This window comes from Pristis pectinata, chromosome 11 (genome assembly GCF_009764475.1).
Source record: "Pristis pectinata isolate sPriPec2 chromosome 11, sPriPec2.1.pri, whole genome shotgun sequence".
Lineage (NCBI taxonomy): Eukaryota > Metazoa > Chordata > Chondrichthyes > Rhinopristiformes > Pristidae > Pristis > Pristis pectinata.
The window spans coordinates 1289505-1316309 of NC_067415.1; the positions used below are offsets into that span (position 1 = coordinate 1289505).

The following is a 26805-nucleotide window of genomic DNA, read 5'->3' on the forward strand; positions in this document are numbered from 1 at the left end:
AGGATGAGAGGACAGTGCGTGCTGGAGATGTACTGGTGTACAGTACAGGAAGAGTAAGGAGGTTAATGGTAAAGTGAGGGGGAGAGCGACCGACAGCGCGGGGAGGGAGGGTCGGGGAGACCGAGGCCGACGGCGCGGGGAGGGAGGGTCGGGGAGACCGAGGCCGACGGCGCGGGGAGGGAGGGTCGGGGAGACCGAGGCCGACGGCGCGGGGAGGGAGGGTCGGGGAGACCGAGGCCGACGGCGCGGGGAGGGAGGGTCGGGGAGACCGAGGCCGACGGCGCGGGGAGGGAGGGTCGGGGAGACCGAGGCCGACGGCGCGGGGAGGGAGGGTCGGGGAGACCGAGGCCGACGGCGCGGGGAGGGAGGGTCGGGGAGACCGAGGCCGACGGCGCGGGGAGGGAGGGTCGGGGAGACCGAGGCCGACGGCGCGGGGAGGGAGGGTCGGGGAGACCGAGGCCGACGGCGCGGGGAGGGAGGGTCGGGGAGACCGAGGCCGACGGCGCGGGGAGGGAGGGTCGGGGGGAGGCCGACGGCGCGGGGAGGGAGGGTCGGGGGGAGGCCGACGGCGCGGGGAGGGAGGGTGGGGGGGAGGCCGACGGCGCGGGGAGGGAGGGTCGGGGGGAGGCCGACGGCGCGGGGAGGGAGGGTCGGGGGGAGGCCGACGGCGCGGGGAGGGAGGGTCGGGGGGAGGCCGACGGCGCGGGGAGGGAGGGTCGGGGGGAGGCCGACGGCGCGGGGAGGGAGGGTCGGGGGGAGGCCGACGGCGCGGGGAGGGAGGGTCGGGGAGAGGCTGACCAGGCGGGGAGGGAGGGTAAACAGAACAACTACAGATGCTGGATATCTGAAAGAAAACCAGGAGATGCTGGTGACATTGAGCAGGTCAGGCAGGACAGGTGGATGTTGAAATGGGCCCATTCGTTGCTGAAGGCACTGTCGGGGGTGAGAGAGTAGTCAGGAGAGTCGAAGAGTGAGGGTTCGGAGATTGACAATGTTGAATCAGGGTTAGGGGGGAATCAGTGATGTGAAAGGACAGGAGGCGGAACATTGTTGGAGACCCTGAAGAGAAGTTAACAGCAACGGGATGTGAGATTAGTGACACGCAAGAGTGAAGCTGAGAGGAATTTGTGGCCTCGTTCTTTTTCAGATGAAGAATTTATTCTCTGCCTGTGATTCGGTGGGAGGGCACGGTTATCTGATGGGACAATACAGTCACAGTGCATGCCGCTGACGGGGAAGGCTGGAATGGGTCAATGGGACCCTTCCTTCATCTGGATTGGGTTCAGCCAGGCAGCTGTGAACAAACAGGCTCCCGCAGCAACCAGCACTGCACAGGATCTTCTTTCATCTGTCGTTTCTGGAACCAAATGCGAGTGTGTGTGACTTCACAGAGGACAACACTTGAATCGACAACCCACCACTGGGAATGGAGCAAGCCAGAATACTGCTCCTACCACTCCCCTCCCCAAGGATTAGCAGGACTCTGACCCTGGGCAACTCACTACAAGTGCAGGTAAACCAGCAGATTTACAGTCTCTGCAGCTCCAACCTCTGGAGCAGGTCTGTTACACACCTCTACATCTTAAAACCTTCATCAAACCTCCCAGAGGGATTTTTTTTGCTTTAGTTTTGTTTGCAGAAGCTTGGCGCGTGCATGCTGACCTGATGCAGCTCAGGCATGAGGGTCGACACCAGCACTGGAAGAGAAGGCATGCAGCTAGATAGGGGGGGGGGGGGGGGGGGGGGGGGGGGGTGCGCGAGGACCCCTAGCAACAGGAGGTCCTCGCTGCTCCAACCACCGGAATAGGAACACCAGTCTGTAAAATAAATAAGATTAAATAAAATCCACACCCTGGAGACAAAGACTGCTAACAAATCACTTTGACCATGAGTGGAGAATGCCTCGAGGTGGGCCTCTCCATCCCTCTGGCTCAGTTCTGATCTGGCTGGTATGCCCCGTCTCCCCAATCGGCTCTGCTTTACTTGTTCTTTTTTTTGAAGAGTTTGAATCCTGGCTTCTTCTTGCTGGGATTGGGCTCTGTCTCCTCGCCGGTCGAGGTGCTGTCCTCCTCCAGCGGAGACTTTTTGGAGGCCAGCTGTGGGATCTTTGTGGCCTTGGTGCTGTTCCTCGTGTCGATGGCCAGGGCGTCGGGCTCGGTGGACGTGGGGCTGAGAGAGCGCGAGGACTCGGAGGGGCTGATGGCCGAGCCTTCTGTGCCCCGATGGATCTCACCCAGGCTGGCCGACTTCTCCAGGCCTCGGCTCGGGTAGGACTTCCTGGTGCCCAGGGGACTGTCCGAGATGCTCTCGGAGCACATGCTGCTGAGCGAGTCGGCCTGCTTGCTGCTGCCATTTGGGGTAGGGGTGTTTAAGTCCGAGGCCGTGCTCTGGGTTGGAGTGATCTCTTCCGTCAGTTTGAGCAAAGAGGAAGGCTTGGACATCATAGACCGTGATCCAGAGCTGTGTGGGAGGCCACCAGGAGACCCTGGGGAGCTGGGAAGGCGCTGCAGATCACTGGACTGGGAAATGGAAGACTCTGAATCGGAGTGGTTTAATTCCCTGTGGGAAGAGAACGGGGACAGTGCATCAGATCACTGCACAGCAAGGCCAGGGACAGTACGTGACCTAAATGAAGCACACACGGTGGTCAGCACAGAGCAGCAGCTGACCAACTGGGCATCAACCAACACTGACCGCTGACCAGCAGGTGACCATCGCTGACCAGCACTGACTGCTGACCAGCAGGTGACCATCGCTGACCAGCACTGACCAGCAGATAACCATCACTGACCAACACTGACCGCTGACCAGAACTGGCCACTGACCAGCAGCCAAGCATTGACCAGCACTGGGCATTGCTGCTGGTGCACTATCCATTCTCGTTTTAGGAAATATTTAACTCAAAGTAATTATTTGAATCCAAGAAAATCAGAACGAAGTGCCTGGCAACCTCAGGACTGTGGCAGAGGATGCCATTCTCGCCAATGGCCACACTGCCTTTAATTTCCAGCTACAATATCAGCTGCTCGCTGGGTCAGGAGTGCAGAAGGTGAAGTAGGACTGGCCTCACGCAGGGAGTCTGGGATGTAGTTCTGTGCCAGGCAGCAAGGACTTGCTGCCTCTGGCTCGGGCACAGGCAGACTTCCCCTCTGGATACACGTCTTTATTCTGGAACACCAGGCACAAATTCCTTGATTTTCTTGGACCAAATGCCAGCTTGTGTCTTAAAGGAAGCTATTCATTCCTACTGCCCAATATTAATCCTAACCCTTCCCACCCACACAAACTCAATCAGAGGCTTGGACGGCTTTTGACAAATAACTTACTGTGCTATGAGGAGAGGGTTCAGTGGCAAATGCTGCAGTAAGCATTTCTCGGACACGACTGTGTTCTCCTTCAGCTGGCGTCTCGCCACACGAAGGCATCAGACCTGCCGACCTGCTCCCCTCCACCCACACTGGGGGTTCCATCCCATCGACCTGGGGCGGGGGGAGGCTCAGCCTCGCTGAATGTGCAACAAGATGCTGGAGCTCCCACAAGGAGGAGTGGAGATGGTAGCCGGACCGAGGGGTTTAACACTCAATGAAATTTAGAAGGCAGAACTTCTGACTGGAGACTGCAGTCAGCCAGTGCAGGAATCAGCTCTGGGAGAAAGTGGAGATTATCCCAGGAGGTGGAGAACAGCCTGAGGTGGTCAACTGGGAACTAAATCAATCCTCGGGAAGAGAGGGCAGGCACCTAGGCTAGGAAAATAGAACTCCACTGGGTGGTGAAATAGAGGGGGAAGGAGCAGAGAAATGGAGAAACCAGAAGATTGTGAAACAGGAAGCAAGTGAACCAGAGGAAGACAGAGAAGGGCAGGCAGCAGAGTGCAGACCAGAGAATGCAGGAGAGAAATTAAACAGCTGACTGAGAGAGGTCAGTGAGGACAAACCAACTCTAGCAAGTGAAAACGAAAGGCACCAACTCCCGGTGAGAGTGTTTAAGGTAGGGGCCACCCAAACTGGGAAAGTGAACTGTGAGCTCTGGCAACACGACTCCCTGTGCAGCTGCAGTTACATCAGCACTTCCTGGAAGATCAGACACACAGGAATCCACCCACTTAGTACAGAAGGATCAGTGAGATGATAAGAGGCATAGATCGAGTGGGCAGTCAGAGACTTTTTCCCAGGGCGACAATGGCTAACATGAGGTGGCATAATTTTAAGGTGACTGGAGGAAGGTATAAGGGGGATGTCAGGGGTAAGTTTTTTTTTATACAGAAAGTGGTGGGTGTGTGGAACGCACTGCCGGCAGAGGTTGTGGGGGCAGATACATTAGGGACATTTAAGAGACTCTTAGATAGACACATGAATGATAGAGAAATGGAGGGCTACGTGGGAGGGAAGGGTTAGATAGATCTTAGAGCAGGATAAAACGTTGGCACAACATCGTGGGCCGAAGGGCCTGTACTGTGCTGTAGTGTTCTACGTTCTATGTCAGGGCAGCAATGAAAGTGTGAGAATGAACAGTCAAAGGTCCAACAGGGGACGGAGGGGGTGCAGAGGAAGGGGGAGGGACAGGGAGGAGGGGCCCCTGTGCAGAGGGGAAGGGACAGGCTCCTGTACAATACACCAATGCAGTGTCCAGATCTCTTCAATGAAAACTCGTGATCACGCCAGGGTGGGGGCAAGTTGTGCGCGGGGATTCCAGATCTCCAGTCACATCACCAGAATCTATCGAGGATAACTGAGAAGTTCTTCTTCAAGGGCAGTGATCTGGAGCTGACCTACTCCCTTCCTGAAGCAAAATACAAACTGCTGGAGGAAGTCAACGGGTCAGGCAACATCCGTGGAGGGAAATGTTTCCGATTGAGACCCTTCAGTTGGCCAGCTTCCTTCCACCCTTGCTGTTAGAGTCCACTTCTTTGCCCCACCCCACCCAACCCAGCTGGCTTGTCAAACTGACACAATACCATTTAACCTGAGGAGACTCACAGCCTGGCCTGTCCCTCTCCTCAACTAACGCACACATGCACACCTTCCAGCTAAGGCTGCCAACTCCCTTGGCTGTCCTGTGGTCTCCAGGTTAATCGTTTGGAATACTGGAGCCACCACATCCAGGGAGAAAAATCACAGGGGCTTCAGCACAACTTTGATTTTCTTTGTTGTAGTAAAGTTGTAAAAATACCCTAGGAGATGGAGAGCAATCAGGTGATGGAACCTCCAAACCTATAGTCAACCAGATTTAGCATTCAATCGCCAAGAACATTTGATGGATCATGATCAGGGGCAGGAATGTGAGACATTTCCACACCCCCCCCTTGGCCAGAAGTACTTGGCCTGCTGTAGTGTGTCCAACCCAGCACGGAATGGAAAAGAGCTGGAATTCTGATCCTTATGGCTAACCCTTCATAGTTTGCAAACCTCTATTAATTCTCTTAACCTACTGGGTTCTAAGTACAGCCCCAGCTTTCCCAGTCTCTCCTCAAGACTGGTGTCTCTCTCGGTGCACCCTTTCTACACTGCCCCTTGCTGGTATTCAGACCCCAGCTCAGCTCTGTTCCAATTACCAATTCTGGTCAGATGGGTTTCTGGAGGTTTTATTGCATGAGCTGCCTTTGACTGGCTCACTTCCATCTTCCTATTGTTGGGTGACCAGCATGTTCATCCCTTTATGTCCTGCCTTCCTACACTAATCAGAAGGTTGGCAGTTTGGATGACTCCTCACTGTCAGTCAACAATAACAAATAGAAATAAGTATTTAACTTAATGAAAAAAATCCCACTTTGAAAGCCTTCTGATTTTTCTCCTGGGTAGCTGGCAGTAAAGTCTTGGAGAATCCAGGGCAGCCTCAGGGTTGGCAGCTCAGTCTGCTCACACCGCTCACACTAGACTGGACTGGAGGGTCACCAGTCTGAAAACAAAGTCTGTCTCAGCTGTGGATGAGTGGAGGAACAACTCAGAAAAAAGGGAAATGGAAGCAGGGGAGGGGAAAGAATAGGCAGTAAGAAATTCAATTAAGATAGAGATGGAAAAAATGCAAAGGGTAGGTACACAGCAAAACCAAAACCACACGGCAGCCAGTGCAGACTCAACTGCATAAGATTTCCAACTCCAATCGGATCACACATTACTCAAACATACATAAAAGCATTCCCAGACACTGGTAAGAAGGCAAACACACTCACAACCCCTGGAAAATCCAGGATAAGTCAAGAGATGGTCAGAAACCAAACTACTGGAGGAACTCAATGGGTCGGGCAGCATCTGTAGAGGGAAATGAATTGTTGATGTTTTGGGTCGAGACCCTTCATTTGGACTGTTCACAGAAACGTCAACTGTCCATTTCGCCCCACAGATGCTGCCTGACCTGCTGAGTTCCTCCAGCAGTTTGCTTTTTTGCTGCAGATTCCAGTATCTGCAGGTCTCGTGTCTTCAGAGATAGTTGCATGTGCAGACATATGCCCAGACACACAGGCGTGCGCGCACAGACACACACAGACACACAAAACAATCTTCAGCAGTTTCATCAAGGCCCTTCCATTGTAAGATCAGGAGGGGGCATGTTCGTTTGCTGATAGTTGCACAGTGTTCAATTCCATTCACAACTCCTGATCAGGGAACAGCCCATGCCTGCATGCAGCAAGACCTAGACAACAACCAAGCATGACCTAACAAGTGCCAATTAACATTCATCCCACACAAGTGCAGGCAAAAATCTCCTACAAGAGAGAAGCTAACCAACTATCTTTAATGTTCAATGACGTCACCATTGCTGAGTCTCCAAACAAAGTCCCAGGCATTGCCAATGATCAGAGACTCCACTGGACCAGCCACATATCTTGGCTGCAAGAGCGGGTCAGAGGCTGAATATCCTGAAGGTAACTCACCTACTGACACCCTCTCTGCACAAACCCCTTTCTCCCCCCACAGTGTCTTTCCACCATCTAAAAGGCAGAGTTCAGGAATGTGATAGAATACTTTCTTATTTACCTAGACGAGTGCAAACCGAGAGGTCTGACACCATCCAGGACAAAGTAACTGCTTAAAGCTAATCAACCACCCACTCCCTATGGCTGCAGTGTGCACCAGCTACAAAATGCAGTTGCTTGCCCAGGCTACTCGGATAATACCTCCCAAATTTGCAACTTCTACTACCAAGGACAAGGGCAGCAGGTACAACAGACTCCAAACCACACACCATCTGGACTTGGAAATATATTAATGTTTCTTCATACTTGCTGCCTAAATCCGAGATCTGCCCTCACCAGCAGCCCTGTGAGAGCACCTTCACCGGAAGGACTGCAGCAATTTCAGGCCAGACCTCATGACCACTGGGAGAGATGGAATTGAGCATGATCCCCTCCATCGACTCCATCTGCACTTCCCACTGCCTCAGGAAAGCAGCCAACACAATCAAGTACCCCTCCCACGCCAGTCATTCTCTCTTCTCCCCCCTCCCTTTGGGCAGAAGATACAAAAGCCTGAAAGCACGTACCACCAGGCTCAAGGACAGCTTCTATCCCGCTGTTATAAGACTCTTAAACGGACCCCTCAAACGCTAAAGATGAACTGTTGATCTCCCAATCTACCTTGTTGTGGCCCTTGCACCTTTTGTCCACCTGCACTGCACTTTCTGTGTAACTGCAACACTACATTCTGCATTCTGTTTTCTTTGTACTACCACAATGTTCATGTATGGCATGATCTGCCTGGATGGCACACAAAGATTTTCCACTGTATCTTGGTACACATGACAATAAACCAACACGTTGGCTTTACCGGCAATGCCTGCACTCCATGAGTTAATAACGAAAACACAGATATACAAACGTTCGCACATCCAGAGACACATGGACACATGCGCGCACACACGGACACAGTCAGAAATCTTAAACAGGAGCTGAAAGTCAGAGCAAGCCAGTCAGTCAGGCAGGAACAAAAGGAAAAGAGCAGTACCCATGACTCCGAGTTCGCACACGGATCCCAGCGGTGACATCAGGAGGGGGGAGGTCAGGAATGGTTTCCAGCGAAGGATAGTGGGAGGGGTGATGGAAGCAGTGGGAGTGAGTGCAGGAGGAGGATAAGGTAGGTCCAAACACATCAGAACAGGGACACACATAGGAAAGGCTTTGCATACGGCGGAGAGATGCCCTGTTGCTCCACTGAAGAGATTCACTCTGGCCAGCATTAAAACCTTCTACCAACCTCTGTGAGCCAGCAGCATGCTGGGTGTCAACCTGACGCTGGCGAACAGATGGGTGCACGCTGAGGGAAGCTGCAAGGAAAAGAGAACAAGGTGAGTTAGAACAAAGGAAACAACCTCCCTCCCTCTGTACTGCAGGATTCCCCAGTGCCCGGGAAACAGAGCACTCAGCTCCAATGTTCTAGCCCATCCACTTCATGTTCGTTGGGTGGCTCCTACTGGCAAATGCCACTGCTCAACAGCAGCTTGAGAGGGGTAAGGAGCTGCCAACTGATTGCAGCATCAGTGCCACACTGGGACAGCACGCAGCCCGTCCTCACCCAGGCTGAGCCTGGATGGCCTGATCTATCACCTCCACCCCATGCTCTCGAGAACATCAAGAATGTTGGGTGCAAAGCAAGCCTGCACATCTTACACTGAGAAAGCCCACCTGCCCCCATCAGTGACCAGGATCATGGGTGAAGGGACAGCTCAGGCCAGGTGCCCATTCACTTCCCCTACACTGCTATTGGCCTAAACACACTGAGCAAACGACGACAGGAGCAGAGCTGAGCAATTATTAGACGTGGCTGTGCAAAGCTTCCACAAAACAGGAATGGTGCTGGGCAAGCTGTGGAGGAACAGCTGTTAGCCACAGAAAGGAATGTTAGATCAGTGGGAGGGACACCTTAACCTCATTTCAGGGATTGACCAAATGTGCTTGTCACAAGAGCATTAAGGGGGGGGGAGAGACGAGCTAAGGTGGGGGAGAGAGCGCTAATGGGAGGAGAAAGGTCAGAGAAGAGGGAGGAGAGGTCAGACTGAGAGAGGGTGGGAAGGAAAGGTGAGGGAAGGAGGAGTGTGTCTGAGTTGAAAAGGCCTGCAGACAAGGGAGGTGAGAGGAGCAGAGGACAGGGCGGATTGAGCACTGCACACCACTGAGGTGTGGGAGGTCCAAGAGTGCAGCAGCAGTTGCCTGGTTCCAGATCCACTCGCCCCTGTGGAGCGGATCTCGCAGCCTTTTGGGAAAGTGACTAATCCTGAAAGGGGGTTTAATGTGTCCGTGATGCGGAAGTTAGTCTCAGATCAGGCAACACAGGCAGGGTTGTTGGAGGGGGCTAGGTAGTGAGTCACGTGGAGGAACATTGCCTTTCACCACCTGCAGGTAGCGACTGAGCTCAATTGCAACAGACACAGACTGATCATTCACTGCTCTGGCACTTACAGCACTGACTCAACTCACTCTGTTCAACACCCACCCCGACTTGCGGCTGCATGCAGCCTGGGCTCCTGAGAAACAACCTGCATCTTAATGGGTTTTTCAAGACATCCCCAAGTGTTCAGTTAATGAAGTGCAGTCACCATTATAATGCAGGAAACATGGAGCAGTAATGAAATAACAACTGCACTATAAGAGAGTTGTAAAGTACAGAAATGGGCCCTTCAGCCACCATTTGCCCATCTACAACATGCCCACTTGCCCACACTAGGCCCATTTCCTATCCAAACATCTCTGACTCCACCACCTCGTCTGGCAGTAAGTTCCAGATATCAACAACTCTGTGTTTGAAAAAAGACTTTCCCCTCAAAATGCCCTTTACAACTCCTTCCCGTCATACACCCTCTCGTTTTTGATTATCTTCTCTACACCTCTCAAAATTTTGTATCCCTCCATCAGGTCACCCCTCAGCCTCCTTCGCTCCAGGGAAAACAAGCCCAGCCTGTCCAATCTCTTCCCATAACTGAAGTCCTCCACAGAAGGCAACGTCCCAGCGAATCTCTCTGCACTCCCTCCAGTGCAACCATATCCCTCCTATGAAGTGGAAACTAGAACTGCATACAATATTCCAAACACGGGCAGATGGGACTAGCTCGTTGGGCAACACAGTCGGCATGGATGAGTTGGGTTGAAGGACTGGTTTCTGTGCTGTATGACAAAGGAGGTTTATTTACACCTCCTTTGGAAGATCAGCTGCTGTTAACACGCCTTTATCAACCTCTCTCAGCCAACACTATCACTTGTATCCCTGGGTCTCGGTGCCCACCCTCTGTTCTTCCCCTCACCCCCAGACTCCATCACAATCACAGCTACTCTGCAACCTGAATCATGCTATTCCTAGCTCTGAGGAAAGTCATTGACCTGAAATGTTACCTCTCCACAGATGCTGCCTGACCTGCTGAGCATTCCTAGCACTTTGTTTTTATTACTGAATATTTAGGGACGTTGACTGAAGGAGCTAAATGCTCAAGACACTGAGACTCCATGTGGTAACTGACCTCAAAGGTTCTATTTCTCTTCTCTATCTGCTCTTCAAGTAGAACCTTTGAGATGTTACCACATGGTCTCATTGGAAAGACAATATCTCCAACAATGTAACACAAATTCCTGATGAAGGGTCTCGACTTGAAACATCGACTGTTTATTTCCCTCCATAGATGCTGCCTGCCCTGAGTCCCTCCAGCACTTTGTGTGTGTTGCTCCAGATTCCAGCATCTGCAGAATCTCTTGTACCTCCAACAATGTAGAGCTACCTAGGTGCTGCTTTGAAACTTTTGGGCTGTAGCAGGGATTGAACCCACTATTGTTCAGTCCAGGAGTCCTCAGCTAAGACTTTCTTTACAAACACACTGCAAAGGTGTGTCTGGAATTTAACAACTGGGGAAGCTGATGATTCCATTCCTGCACACTTAGCAGCTATCATAACCCTCCTCAGCTGAGGCACAAAGTAGAGCACCAGTGTTTTTACTCAAAGGAACTGAGTACTTGGAGCAGAGTTGCAGCAAGGCAGCGTCAATAAATTTTTGAGATTAAGCTCCTAAAGGCCTCGACTAGATGCCTCTGCTTCAACGAGTGCTGCCTCACTGGTTAATGCAGAGGGTGGGGCTGATGGTATTTTAAATAAACACTTTTCACTTTGGGACTGGGTAATCTTGAATGACTAAATGGATACGGATAACTTCCTTAACAATGTCCTGTCACACACTCCCAGGACTGGGTTAGCATGGGTTAGACACAGAGTGAAGCTCCCTCTACACTGTCCCATCACACACTCCCAGGGTTAGATGCAGGGTGAAGCTCCCTCTACCCTCTCCTGTCACACACTTCCAAGCCACATGCCAGCCAACTGTGCTCTCAGTGTCTCAGTCCTAGCCTTCCTATTGTAGCAACCTTGCATTTCCTGCCGGCCTGGAACCTCAGAGTCCACATCCCAGTCCAGATACAACTGAAAGACTCTTTGAACACGTCAGATGGAAGTTAAGAGCCAGCCATCCATGCTGGTGTGGGGCTGCAGTGACATAAAGACACAAATCAGGTAAAGCCAGGTGTCCCTCCCCCAAGGACATTAGTGAGCCAGTTTGGGACTTGTCAACAATCTGATTAGCAAGCTCATGTGGTCATAGAATCACGTACAGCACAGAAACAGGCCCTTCGGCCCACTACGTCCATGCTGACCTTTTTGCCCATCCCATTTTGCCCCATATTTGCCAGCTTGTTCTCCACCAAGCCCATCTTTTAATTTCCTGATTCTTTTATGACTGAACTCAAATCCTCAAAGTGCCCACTTGGAATTATGAACTGGATCACTCTGGATCTCTGGTTCACTGGAATCAGCAGTGGGCTACCCAGTAAATAGATGAAAGGCTGTTGCCTGACTTATTAGTCTGAATGAAGCAAAGCCCTCTAACCCTGTGTCTATTACTGCAGCTCAGAGTCACTACCTACAGAGAGTCAAGCAGCACAGCATGCCCTGGTTTGGTGAGCATAAGTGGTGATTAAGAAACAAGATATGTATAGATGTCATCTCAAACCAGTGGAGCTCCATGTTGACAGATTGTCTAGGGGTGTCCTGGAGCGATCAGTGGCTCTGTGATCCATTAACCATGCCATATCTGGTCCCAGACAATCCGTGAAAAAAAACAGGAAAATATTCAAACACAATCAACAGCTCAAGCCCCTTAAATCAGTTCCACCTCTGACCAGCCAAACTCAGCTCTCAGCAGTGATGAGGTCAGTAATTCAGTCATTTGGCAGAAGAACAGAGACAGTCATTCAATCATTTAACACACGTTAATGTTCTGCAAACCTTTACGAAGGAACTTACAGCAGCCAGCACATTTGTGCTTCCACTACCCCAGTGCTGACTATTCTACACACTGGGACTGCAGACTCAGGCACCAGTTCCTGATGACTGAATTACTCAGTGTTATTAAATGAAGATTCCAAAGTGCATTCCTATGATTCCAGCCACTTGTCCATGAGCAGTATTGGTGGGATTGTGGTTACAGTGCTCTCCCTGGGCAGAGGGTTAGGTTTGAAGGTAAGGAATATGGTGCTGTAGCAATTAGAGCTCACGTCGATAGAGTTTTACCTATCTAGTTCTGTACTGATTATACTGCCATGGCTACAGGACATGCAAGTAGAGCAGCACCATCAATGGGCCTGGGGCAGCTTACAAGCCCATGGAACAATTGGTTAAGGCTGGGCAGTTATTTTGTGGTGTGTGGTACATGTCAGGGTGGGGCTAACTGCTCAAATGTCACATTATAAAAAATTCCTCTTGGGCCCCAAAGCTGAATGGGTCAGTGTGAAGATCTCTGTGTCAGAATGAACCACACAGACCAGCAGCTGGTACGGCAACTGCTCTGCCCAGGACTGCAAGAAACTGCAGAGTTGTGGACACAGCCCAACACATCACGGAAACCAGCCTCCCCTCCATGGACTCTTGTCTATACTTCTTGCTGCCTTGGTGAAGCAGCCAGCATAATCAAAGACCCCACCCACCTGAGTCATTCTCTCTTCTCCCCTCTCCCATTAGGCAGAAGATACAGGAGCCTGAGGGTACACACCAGCAGGCTCAAGGACAGCTTCTATCCCACTGTGATAAGACTATTGAACGGTTCCCTTATACGATGGGATGGACTCTTGACCTCACAATCTACCTTGTTATGACCTTGCACCTTGTATACCTGCAATGCACTTTCCTGTAGCTGTGACACTTTAGTCTGTATTCTGTTACTGTTTTTACCCTGTACTACCTCAATGCACCGTGTAATAAATTGATCTGTACGAACGGTATGCAAGACAAGTTTTTCCCTGTACCTCGGTACGTGAAACCAATTCCAATACCAGCAGGCTGAAGGTTCTCCAGGACTTCTCTGGGTTGTAAAGTCAGCCACATTTTCTCCATTCTCAACTGCTCTCCCTTTTGACTGGGAGAGCAGCAGCAAAGTACTAACCAAGGGCGGTCTAAGGTCTCTCTGGTGCTTCAGTGAGAAATCCCCAACAGGTGGAACTCTATTGAATCCTGCAGGCGCGGACAGACTGTCTAATCGAATTGGTGATTAGGCTCAGAGAAGAAGAATGAGACTACGACCAGGTCTCATCTTTCTTATTAAGTCTATTCTGCTGAACTTTGCTGGGGATAAATGCACAGCAACGCTGAGCTGTGGTACAAAAGCACAGTGGTTAATGTTACTGGACAAGTAATCCAGAGTCTAGAGATGTGATCTGCAACCCAACCATCATATCCAAGGAAATTAAATTCAATTAACCTGTGTAAAATGAGTTTGGAATGAAAAGCTCATCACTGACAATGAAGCTACCAGAGTGTCACTGAACATCCCATCACTCCTGCTCTTCAGGAAGACCTTCTGGTGACCTTCCTGGGCCTGGCCTTGGTGCAATGCCAGACCCACAGTAACGTGGCCAACTCTTAAATTGTCTTCTGAAATGGGCCTCAGTGACGAGCAATAAACACACCATCTCTTGACCCCTTTCACACTGAGAGCCTTCAACTGGGATATGTGACAGCCCTGTGTCCCAGGACAGTGCAAGGAGCACACATCACAGCAGGTCTACATTATTCAAAAATCCAAATTCACTGTCTGATGGGAGTACAGGAGAATGGGAAGAAACTGAGGCTGAGGGAAATGGTAAAGGGGGTGGGATGGAGTTGAGGGATTTGGAGAAGGTGGGATTGAGGGATTGGATGAATTTCAGCCAGGTTTTTTTGCTGAACTTCCTATGGTAATTAACGAGAATCATTACTTACATTGGAGGGTGACTGGAGTGACCAGCTCCTCTTCCATATCATCCAGATCATCAGTCAGAATGAAATGTGTTGGGGTGGATCTGCTTTGTCCAAGCCAGCTTGGATCCATGTTCAACACTGAGTGCAGGGCACTGATCCCGGGATTATTGACGATTTGAAATTTGCAGAGCATTTCAATCTGTTGCCAGCGATGGAGTCGCTCCCGTAGTGCGGCGGTGACCTCACTCAGGGACTGCCTGTGGGGGAAGGTAGGCAGCTCACTGTAGGTGCCACACAGTTTGGCAGACCCCAAAGACCAAGGACAACCGACGCAGCCCAGGTAATTTCAGATGTATCAGTACAACCCTGACCATTTCTATTCCAGTCCAGAAACACTGACAGGACCTCAGATTCACCAAGCTCTCCACAATCACTACCCAACCTAGTCCCAGAAACCCAGACCCCTCTAGCCCCCAAAATATCCCTTTACATCTAACCCTAATTTAGAAATAAAACGCTCAAGAAATTAATGAGATGGGAAACTGATAAATCCCAAGGAACTGATGATCTACATCCCAGAGCTTTGAAAGAGGTAGCGAAGGAGGTAGTAGATGATCTGGTTACCATCTTCCAAAACGTCAGAGATTCTGGAACAGTTCCTGCAGATTGGAGAATGCAAAATGCGACCCCACTGTTTAAGAAAGGAGGCAGAGAGAGAAACCGGGGAACTGACAACTTGCTATCTGGTTGGGAAAACATTGGCATCTATAATAAAAGATCAAGCCACTTAGAAAATAATAATATAACTGAGCAGTCAATGTAGACTTATGAAATGACAATTATGTGTGATGAATCTACTGGAGTTCTTTGAGCGTCTACCTAGCAGAGTGGATACCAATGGATATGGTGCATTTGGATTTTTATAAGGCTTCCAGTAAGGTTGTTCCTCTGTTTAAGAAGGGCAATAAAGACAAACCAGGAAATTATAGGCCGTTGAGCCTTACATAAGTGGTAGGAAAATTACTGGAGAAGATTCTTAGGCATAGGATCTACTTGCCTCAGGAAAAGCATAGACATTAGCGACAGTCAGCATGGCTTTGTGCAGGGGAGGTCATGTCTTACAAACTTGATTGAGGTTTTGTTTTGAGAATGATTGATGAGGTCGGGGTGAAGCTTTCAACAAGGTCCCTCACAGTAGGCTGGTCTAAGAGATGAAGGCCAATGGGATCCATGGAAACTTAGTAGATTGGATTCAAAATTGCCTTGGCCATAGAAGACAGAAGTAGCGGTGGAGGGATGCTATTCTGACTGGAAGTCTGTGACCAGATATACCCCTGATACCTTCCTCTAGTCACCAGCACCGATCCTAGTGGTAACTGGAGGAAGCTATAGGGGGGATGTCAGAGGTAAGTTTTTTTTTACACACAGACTGGTGGAACGCACTGCCGGCAGAGGTGGTGGAGGCAGATACATTAGGGACATTTAAGAGACTCTTAGATAGGCACATGAATGATAGAAAAATTGAGGCTATGTGGGAGGGAAGGGTTAGATAGATCTCAGAGTACGTTAAAAGGTTGCACAACATTGTGGGCCAAAGGGCCTGTACTGTGCTGTAATGTTCCATGTTCTTACATCCAACCAGCCAATCCCAAGCTTCTCCTTTATATCTATAAAACCCTGTTGGAGAGTCAGATTCTGGTCACTGGGACAATAACACGCAAGGACTCCCACTGCACATGCATGTGGACAACAGTTAATGTGTGCCGCCGTTCCTGGTCACTGGGCTGAGCTCTCCATGGAGATGATAAAAGCATTGTTTGGTCAAAGCCTGAGCTCTGAATGCAATATTCCTCTTCAGGCCCTGTCTGTAACCTAGCTGAAAACCATTACTCCCCCCCACCCCATGTTCCACCTCCACGGGCTCAGAGCTTACTTTGCAGCGAGGATTTTGTGATCAACGTCATCCAGTGAGGAGCTGTGCGCCACATGGAAAGTTCCAAACAATGTGTTTCTCTTCTTCTTTATTTTTTCTGCCTGTAGATGGGAAGTGGCGGAGAGGAGGGGGGGTGGGTGGGGGGGGTGAGAGATAAAGAGGGAGTGAACTTGCAGAAATCCATCTTTGGAAGGTCACTCTGTTAAAATGATGTGCTGCCTGGGGCCAGTGTGAGCCCTGCACAAATAATCCCAAGTTTTGACACAAACTGGAAAGGCTGGTTATCTGGACTTGCTGAATTCAATACTTCCCCCAAGATTGTGATGTGCCTACTCAGAAGATGAGGTCTGTTCCTTGAACCTACATCAGGTTCTATTGGAACAGTGCAGGAGCCCAAAGATGGAGAGGTCCAAGTGGGAGTGGGATGTGGAAATAATGTCAGACATCTGGAAGTTCAGGGTCACCCTTGAGGATAATGGAGGAGTTCTGCAGAGTGGTCACCCATCTATGGAATCTCCAACTAAGGAGACAACATTGTGATCACCAGAGTAAACCTCTTCCAATTTATACTGCATTTAACAGATAAGACCAAATGCAGATTGGGTGACCACTTTGCAGAACACGTCGACTAGGAGTTATCTCTCCACCACACTCTCACCTCTGCCTTTGGACTCTTCTGCTGGGTGTTGTTGGAACAGCATAGGCTTCAGAAGCAGCATCTCATCATCTGACTGGGCAAGTTGCAGTCCTCAGGCCCAAACACTGCATTTCAGATAACCAGCTTTTCCCGTTTGTACTGTAGCAGAACTGGCTGAGTATTTTTTGTTCAGGTTTTCAGCATGTGCAGTTTTTTTTTGTTTTTCATTAAAAGTTCAAATCCCACTGGATCAAGGATCACAAAATAGTTACCACGCAACCGGCCATTCAGCCCATCAAATCACTGCTGGCTCTTTAGAAATAATCTCATCAGTCCCATTGCCCCTCTTTCTCACTTATTCAGTTCCCATTTAAAAGACATGACTGACTGTCACCCACACTCACAGGCAGTGCTCTGGACCATAACCAGTCCGCTTAACAAAGATTTTCCTCATATCACCCTTCACTTTAAGCCTCTCTCCATGGCCTTGAACCACTTGCTAATAGGAACAGCACCTCTTTATCTAAACCAAGGATCCAAGGAGGACAACCCCAGCATCTCCAGTTTAACCTCATGGGTGATGTCTCTCATCCCTGGAACCAGTCTTCTAAATCCTCACTACATCCACTCCAGGACATTCGCAGTCTTCCTAATGGAGACACAGGAAACTGCAGATGCTGGAATCTGGAAACTCAGCATTGTGTGTGTTGCTGCACACCCTTCCTAATGTCTGCTCACAGAATTAGATGCAGCACTCCAACAGAAACAAAAACAAAAAACGCTGGAAATACTCCATGTCAGACAACATCTGTGGGAAGAGATGGTTAAAATTTTAGGACAAAGTGTGATCATCCAGAAACATCAACTGTTTCCACAGGTGTTGCTAGAGTTGCTGAGTGTTTCCGGCACTTTTTGATTTTCATTTCAGGGACTAACAACCCCTTCTTTACTAATCAGGTTCTCAAAACACCCTGTTATTTTGAAAGACTTACACACAAGGTCCCTATATTCCTGCACATACTGTTGAACTATTGCATTTCACCTTTTTGCTCTTCCTGTCAAGATACACTCTGAAGCTCACTTCTGAGTTAGTATAACACCCGCTGTAAATGTGCAATGCAATTATAACACCCCATCCAGATAAAGGGTCTCAACACAAAACATCAACTGTCCATTTGCCTCCACAGATGCTGCCTGACCCGCTGAGCTCCTCCAGCGTCCAGCTCCAGATTCTTGTGTCTCCCCTTGAATTGGCCCCAGTCCCCAGCCTGATCTCTGCCCCCTGCAGCCTTTCCTCTACCAGCATTCCACCAGATTCCTGTGGAAGCTATTGCTGAATCTGCTTCCTTCACTCCTTCAGGCAGCACAGTGAAGATCACAGATTGTTGCACAACAGAAGGTCTCCTCACTACCTCGGCACCAGTTGCTTCCGCTCTGAGGCAGCACTCACCCCTTCCTTGGCGATGTACAGCTGCCTCTCGGCACTCTGCTTCTTGATGTTGTAATACTGCACTTCCACCTCGTGAGTCAGCTGCAGCCACTTCTGCAGAGTTTCTGGTGGGGACCAGCTCCCGCGCGATTCCAACTCCTTCTCTGCTTTCTTCAGTGCCATGCGTACCTGAGAGAGGCAGATCCGTGTTTCATTTCCCAGTATAACCTTCTAACTGCCGCAAGTAAAGCAAGCAGGCCCTGTCTGTGTTATTCCAGTGCAGACATCCAACCTGCAGGCTGTACTGCGAGATACCCATCTGCACCAGTTGTCTGTCCCTCACCCTTGCTGGGATCATGCACAGCTGGATTCATGAGTCCCACATATACCCACACTAGCAACAGCTCCCACCCCTCAGCCCTGGCAGGGAACCAATCTCCAACCTGTAGCCCATGTACTGGCCCACCCACCTAATGTGCCAGAGAGCCCACACCCACTTCAACACTGGCTCCACTCACTGACCTTGGACCAGGACGTGCTCCACCTGTGCAGGTCTCATCCTGTCGCTGACACTGACCCCCTCACTATGCCAGAGGCTCCAGCCTTACCTAATCACTGCCCCCACCCTCCTCTTGTCCTTCACCCTGGGCACATCAGACATATCCCTGGACATCAAGGTCTCCCTACCCCAAGCTCAGCATCTGTCCTCAGCACCCTCCCGACCCACAGTGAGGGGAATCTGCCTGTGTTCACATCCCCCACTGCATCACAATGTACCTGATCCTAGCGAAACGTACAAATCCCACCTGTTCCAACTCCTCCTCCGCATACTTTTGGCGGCTCAGCTCGTTCTCCGTGCCTTCCCGTAGTTCCCGCAGTCGCTGGGCTTCCTGCTTCGCCGCGTTGATCTCATCACGCAGCTTCTGCTCCAGGTTCACCTTCTCCACCTCAACGGATCGGTGTTCCTCCTGCGCCTTCAGAAGCCTGCGGGCCCAACCAGTGATCCTGTTCAAGGCCAGCGCCAACCCTGGTGGCACGGCACAGCACATCGCCCACACTAACAACGTGAAACGGCCTCACCCTGGCCTTACTGTAACTCCCAGGTGGGGGACTGAAAGTGCCACAAAGGACAAGGAGGTACAGACTGGGCCTCCAGTCTGAAATTATCTTCAATGTGCAGGAGACTCTTATGTGGCTCCTGGGGCTTCTGCAGGTGACCATAAGTGTTGCCTCACTGTCAGAGGCTTTACTAAATGCCGTGGTGTAGGACAGCATCCTGTAGCTACTCACGTTGCCTTTCAGAAGGTGGTGAGAGGCTGCCTTCCTGAACAGCATACAGGAAATATTACAGAGGTTTATAAAATCATGAGGGGAATAGACAAGGTGGACGGTCACAGTCTTTTCCCAGGGTAGGGGAGTCTAAAACTGGAGGGCACAGGTTTCAGGCGAGGGGAGAAAGATTTAAAGGGGACCTGAGGGGCAATTTTTTTCCACACAGTGGGTGTTAGGTATATTGAACAAGCTGCCAGAGGTAGAGGTGGGTACAATGACAACGTTTAAAAGATATTTGGATGGGTACATGGATAGGAAAGGTTTAGAGAGATAGGGGCCCAATACAGGTAAATGGGACTGGCTCAGGAAGGCACCACAATCAGCATGGACGAGTTGGGCCGAAGGGCCTGTTTCCATGCTGTGTAATTCTATGACCCTAAATACACTGGTGTGCTGAGACTGTTACATTGGCATAAAAGATCACCTACATGTCCCGCACCCCTGCCCAGGGAACCTAGAGGTGAGCAATGAATGGCTTGCTTAGAAGCTTTCTCAGAGTAGCACTAGACCTCTGTAGCAGCGAGGAGCACTAGTTCCCAGATCCTTACCTCTCCTGCAGGTCGTGCAGACTCTGCTCTGCTTTTTGCAAGCCCTCCAGGTCTTTCATCATTCTCTTCATGTGTTCTTTGGAGTAACGGTTCTGGATGTACGCAAACCAGCAGCCACCCACACCAATCACTATGGAAACCACCAGCATGAAATCCTTCAGGTGGTTGTGACGAGTCACTGCAAACCAGAGACAAAAACTGAGTCTGCAGGAGAAGGCGGACAGAGAGAAGAGCAGGACGTAACATCCCTGCAACTTCCAATGGTCAGGTCAAGGATACAGTTCACCCTGCACTGTCCCGTCACACACACCAGGGCAGGGACACATGGGTTAGACACAGAGTAAAATTCCTACACCGTCCTGTCACACACACTAGGGCAGGGACACATGGGTCAGACAAGGAGTAAAACCCCAACACCGTCCCGTCACATACACCAGGGCAGGGACACATGGGTCAGACAAGGAGTAAAATTCCTACACTGTCCCATGGTTGTTAACTACAGCACCCCATCAACACCATCCTGTAACACTCTCTTAGGACAGGGATAGATGGGTTAGACATGAGGTAAAACTCCTTCCACACTGTCCCATCACACACTCCCAGGGCAGGGACAGATGGATTAGGCACTGAGTAAAGCTCCCTCTACACTATACATTCATGGAGGATTATGCAATCTTGCAGTAGATGATGATTTAAACTGCTCTATACTCCAGGCAATACTGAATGTCAAGGGTTCAGTAACAACAGGATATTAAAGTAACACAATCAATCTCCTCCCTCAGTAACAACATGTGATTACAGTGGCACAGTCAATCCTCTCCCTTAGTAACAGCATGCCATTTAACAGTACGCCTGCTAATAGTTCCAATAGAGGGCTCAGTAAGTGTGCAGCGTTGCAGTAATAACGCATCTTAATGACCCTGTCCCCTAGTGCAGTGTACTGTGAGCTTCAACCAGTCATCAATAACACAAAAGAGTGAGGAAGAAGAAACTTTCATTCCTTTCACAGAGCATCACAGAACTTCACAGCCACTGAGGCACCTTTGAAGTCAGATCACATCTGTAATGGAGGAAGCACTCAGCACACGGTGAGCTCCCACAGTAGCAACGTGATTGACTAGAGATCCTCTCATGATCCCCCCGACCCACTCACAGTGCCAGAGTATCTGTTATTGCCTTATCAGTGTGCAAATGGGGTTTTCATCTGATTTCCATTCCAGAAAACAACAGTTCCAAAATTCCAGCTTCACATCCTATCATCACTGCACTCCCTCAGTACTGCCTCCTGTAACAGCGCAGCACTCCCTCAGTGCCACCCCTCCCACAGTGTGACCCTCCCTCAGTACAGCCCCTCCCACACTGTGATCCTCCCTCAGTACTGCCCCTCCCACAATGTGACCCTCAGTACCGCACCCCCCCCTCCGGTGTGGCGTTTCCTCAGTACTGCCTCCCACCCCCCCCTCCCCCCATGGTGTGGCACTCACTCAATACTGTTCTGGAATGTCAGCTCAGGATTTTGTGTTGCTGACGCCAGTAGCACAGACCCACCTTGGGGGTCAATGAGGGGAAAAGGCACAGAAGGATTTGTTGACAGTGAGAAGGAGCAAGGTAGGAAGATGCTTGTGTGGAGCATTACCACTGGCCTGTTTCCATGTTGCTAGTTAAATTTAAAACTATGTAATGGCATTGCCTCCTGATACATCCTCAGCACGAGTGCTATTTCTTTTGCTTTCTCCTGTCCCAGTAGAGTTAAGTAGCTTTATATATCCCACAAATGAAGCCCGGCCTGGCCCAGCTGTACTCCCACGTGTGGCAGTGCAGCAGCTGGCTCACTCTGGGGCAGTGTGGATTGGCAGCCCAAGCTGGTTCCACCTCACCTGCTCTGCAGGCAGCTTCTGCAGGTCACTGTATCTCTAGTCAATGGAAATATTAATCAGCTGGGATATGGCTGAGATTAAACCCAGATTATCACTTCCTATTTTCAAAGCAGCAATGAGATAAGGAATGGTATTTTTAGTTCCTGGGCTGTTATTTGAGAAAAGCTGACGTCTGTACTTTTGAACAGACTTTTCCAACACAACACTCAGTAAAATTTGCTGTGAGAAAAACAGTCAAACGTCTTTCCATTAAATGGCAGATGCATCAACCAGGTTCTCATATGGAATGGCTTTTCAATCTCAGACTCCTATCCCTTTCTCTCACTGGGTTTGAAAAGGGAATGTTTACCTTTGGGCCTAAGACTCAAAAACCCAGCACAATGCTTCCTCCTCTGCGTTCAAATTAAGCCTATATGCACTCTCTTATTTAAACTCAATTTGTCCCATTTGCTGTGCAATTTGTTACCTTCCATCACCTGTCCAGTCTGCGTGAGCAGAGATGTAACAATGGACACAAACAGCAATTCATTGGAGCACAATCAGAAGCATGGAAAATCAGGGAAATTTTAAGGAGTATTTTCCAAGGCAGTTCCAAAAAGGAGACATCGGTCTGTTGAATGAGGCATGATAGGTTGTGAAAGTTCTGGGCTTTATAAATGAAGACAATGAGTACATGAGGAAGATAGTCATGATGAACCTTTATAAACACCAGTTCAGCCACACTGGAGTACGATGTCCAAACCTGGGTGCCACATTCTAGGGAAGATGTAAGGCAGAGTCAAGACCCAGGAGACAAATAAAGGTGGTGACTGGCAAAAGAACCGAATGTGACACGTGACAAATCTGTTTCTACAGAGCAAGTAATTAAGGTGTGGAAATCATTGCCAGGGGTTTAGTGAAGGAAGATTCAATTGTAGCATTAAAAAGGAGCTGGATCACTATACAAGAAAAGGAATTCCTGGGATATGGGGACTGGGTGGGGGAGTGGGGGTGCAATTAGTCAGAACAGCCTCGAATGGCCTCCTTCCATCCTGCGAGTATGTGCTAGTAATGCAGGAGAGGGAAGTAAAGCTTAGAGAAATAATTCCAGAGCTCAAACCCAGCACTGCTGCCAATGGTGGAACAATGAAAATCAGGAATGATCAAAGGGCATGCCTGCAGAAGCTTAGAGATGCCCAGGACAGCAAATGGAGGGGGCAGGAGACCCACAGAAACAGGGAAGATCAAGACTGACAAAGGAAGAATTTGAAAACAATTCTAAAATTGAACCAGTGATTAACCAGGAGCCATTACCACCTTGGTAATACCTTGCACTGCCCTCATTGTGACTCCTCCATTTGTTAGAATGGAAATAGGTGCCCCATTTAGGGAAGTGGATCACTTACATTCAGCCCTACACACACATCTGGCATCAAGGGGAAAACACTCCTGTGGCTGAGTCACACCCTGCTCAAACGATGATGGTCATCATTGGTCAACCATCCCAGCCCCAGGACATCACAACAGGAGTTCCTCGGCTCAGCATCCTTGACCCAATCACCTTCACCTTCCTTCCAACACAAGGACAGAAGTGGGGATGTTCCCTGATGACTGCACGACATTCAATTTCATTCGCAGCTCCTCAGAAAGTGAAGCAGCCCATGCCTGCAAGTGGCAAGACCCAGACAACATTCAGGCATGGCCTGATGTGCCAAATAACATGTGATCCACAGATGTGCTGAGCAATGACCACCTCCTCTCAATCTTCAGTGGCATAGCCATCGACAAGGACCCACCAACAAGGCCCCAGGAATTACAATTAACCAGACACTCCACTGGATCAGACACATATATTCTGTGCTGTAACTATGTTAGAGGCTGGGTATCCTGTGCCAAGAATGAGCAGGTGATACTTGCCACGCATCATGAAGTTGTTGAGCCTCACAATGTATTTGGTGGAAGGAAAACAGCTTACATTTGAATGAATTGTTTTGTTCTACATCACCAGCTCTCACTGATATCCCCTTGTCAGTTTAAATACAGCAAGGCACCTGCTTATGTGCACGAGTGTACATGTTGCTCTGTTTACGCATGTTAGAGGGTGTGTACACAAACTCAATGATTGTGCATTAAGTTGGAGGAAATGTACATTTTAATTTGGGGGGGGGGGGGGGGGGGGGTTGGGGCAGTCAAATGGGCTACTTTGCCCTGAATGGGAGGGAGTGTTGTTGGAGCTGCCCCATCAAGGTGAGTGGATGATGGAAGGGGTAAAGGGGTAGATGAGTTGAGACCTGTGGTTCCCACAGCATTCCCTCACGAGGTTTTCTCACCTCAAATCTGGATCTGCTATAGATTCATCAATAGAGAGTGATGGGAGGGATCAGTCAACATTTCCAATGTGATTGTATCACTGTGAGTGAACTGAATCCATTAAGGATGAACACAGAACGCACCGGCCTTATAACGACATTCTTCATTCAATTTCCAATATTTTCCCATCAGTCCTAAAGATCCATCTGGCCACGTGGGATCCAAACATTGTGCGATTGGCATCACGCCCGCAGGTTTTGTCAGAAATCCAGTTGATGGAGATCGATTGATGTGAGTAGCTGCAGCATGTGACCCTGACCCAAATCTTTCCAAGGTTAACCTTCAAACACATGGGCATTGCTTTCCTGTACTTTGTGTTGTAAATTTAAATTATTAACAGATGCTCTTGCATAACACAAGCTGTTATACCTGACTGTAATTTGACTGTGACTGCAGAACTCAGAGGCAGCTTTTTAACTCATTGTTGAGATCTGGGGCCAGTCACAATCTTGGTATTTATTGTCATCCTTAGTTGCCTTAATTAAGTGGTTTGCAAAGCCTTATCAAAGCGAAGCTGAAAGTCGTTCATCCCCTGTGGTACATGTTCCAAGTACAAGTCAGACCAGGTAATGACAGCAAGATTCCCTCCACAAGGCACGATGAAGCAGATGGAAAATAGGAAGAAAAAGCAGTCTGATGGGAGATCCATCCTATCCCTGCCCATACTGTAGGGAGATCCATCCAATCCTCCCAGCCATGCTCCTTGGAACAGAGGAGATTATGAGAAGTGACAGAGGCATTTAAAATCATGAATAGGATAAACACAGTAGATAGAGACGGACGGTTCCCATTTGTGGATGGGTCAAGGACCGGGGGCAGAGAACGAAAGTGGTATGAGGCAAGTTTTGTTTTGTGTAGAGAGTTATTTAGGTTTGCAATGCACTTGCAGAGAAAGGAGCGGAGGAAGATTGTAGTGTTCGATGGAATCTGGTTAAGTAAGCAAAAAGGAGAGAACTTGCAGGGTTATGGTGGGAAGCTGGAAAGTGGAATAACTCGATTGGTCTTGCATTTAGCTGGTATAAACAATGGGCTGAATGGCCTCCTTTAGTGCCATAGTGATTCTTTTATTCTCTCAGAGGACCTGGAAATCTTTTCAGTGCCGAGTCCTCTAGAAAACCTTGCCTCCATTGGGAACTATAAATAATACTAGAGTGCTCCCACAAAGGGACTGATGGAACTGTGACACTCACCACATTCCTGCTATATTGTACAAGCACCTGTTTCACCAACAGCAACTACAGTGGGACGGGGCAGGGGCTGCAGTAATTGGCTTACAGGCTGTGCACAACCAAGGCTCCCTGAATCATCCTGCCAGGGAGCTTCCAATGAGCCTCCTCCAGCCGCACCGAAACCAGCCATTTCCTCTCGATTCTCCAAGAATCCAATCGTGGCTCTGCTTGTTCACCTTTGCAACGACTGTCCAAAATCCAGCAGCAGCTACTGATGACAGTGACCAACCTTACTTCCACCTCTATCAATTCCCCCACTGTCTCACAGCTTGTACAACATCAAGTATAACATCAAAAAGACCTGTCCTTATCACAGACTTTACCTCCACTCACTGATAACGTCCCTCTTCTGGAACTGAAGCAGCCCATTCCTAACCCTGCTGTTATTTCTGGCCAAGGTGAACTTTCAATCACATATCACCGACTACCTATTTCTATCTCAGTAATCTCCCTGAATGCATCCCCTCCTCAGCTCACCAGCTGCTAGAACCCTCACTGTGCCTCCGTTACTGTAGACACGACAATTCCAGCAGACACCTGACAGGCTTGTCACTTACATATACTTTAAGTCCTTCCAGTAATTTGTTGCTGTGTCCTAACTCCCACTAAAATTCCCAAAGTCCATGTTGTGTGCTCACTGACACACACAGGCTCCCTGCTAATTAAAACCTTGATTTTAAAATTCTAGCCTTTGTTTCCAAATCGCTCCACAGCCTCATTTACTCACCCTCCACCGCCTCCTCAAGCACTACAACCCTCAGAAATCTCTGCTCCTGGTCTCTTGCATCTTCATGATTTCTATCCTTCTGCCACTGGTAGTCGTGCATTCCTGCCTGGGCCCTGAGCTAAGAATTCTCTCCCTAATCTTCACCATCTGGATATTGCAGGGTGGCAATTGTAACCCAGCTGTTTAAAAAAAGGAGAGAGAAAAAAATGAAACTACAAACCAGTTACTCTAACATCAGTAAGAAAATGAAAGAGGCTATCATAAAGGAATCATATTTGACAAATCCGATGGAGTTTTATTTGAGGATGTAATTGGGAGAATAGATAGGGAGAACCACTTTAATTTTCTGAAGAGCTTGGATAAAGTCCCATACAAGACATTGGTGTGCAAAATTAAAGCAGACAGGATCAGGAAGGCATGTGCTATAAGGAGAGGTTGGATAAAGTTTTCTTTGGAGAGGCGGAGGCTAAGGGGAGATCTGATAGAAGTTTATAAAATTATGAGAGGCATAGATAGACAGCTGGTATCTTTACCCCACGGTCAAAA

General features: G+C 49.3%; 1 protein-coding gene across 2 annotated transcripts in view; it reads right to left on the reverse strand.

Annotated features, from left to right (window-relative positions):
- Window positions 1–593: 593 nt before the first annotated feature.
- The window catches only part of stim1b (stromal interaction molecule 1b), a 142308-nt gene continuing 116096 nt past the window's right edge, over window positions 594–26805 (reverse strand). The window contains exons 6-13 of one of the 2 annotated variants that reach the window (XM_052025837.1): window positions 20078–20255; window positions 19004–19181; window positions 18219–18386; window positions 16132–16232; window positions 14220–14455; window positions 11977–12057; window positions 8190–8259; window positions 594–2559 (exon numbers count right to left, since the gene is read on the reverse strand). In XM_052025837.1, coding sequence (XP_051881797.1) covers window positions 1980–2559; window positions 8190–8259; window positions 11977–12057; window positions 14220–14455; window positions 16132–16232; window positions 18219–18386; window positions 19004–19181; window positions 20078–20255 — 1592 coding nt within the window. In that variant the 3' untranslated portion in view covers window positions 594–1979. The remainder of the gene's footprint in view (window positions 2560–8189; window positions 8260–11976; window positions 12058–14219; window positions 14456–16131; window positions 16233–18218; window positions 18387–19003; window positions 19182–20077; window positions 20256–26805) is intronic. The other variant, XM_052025838.1, reaches the window with a different exon arrangement.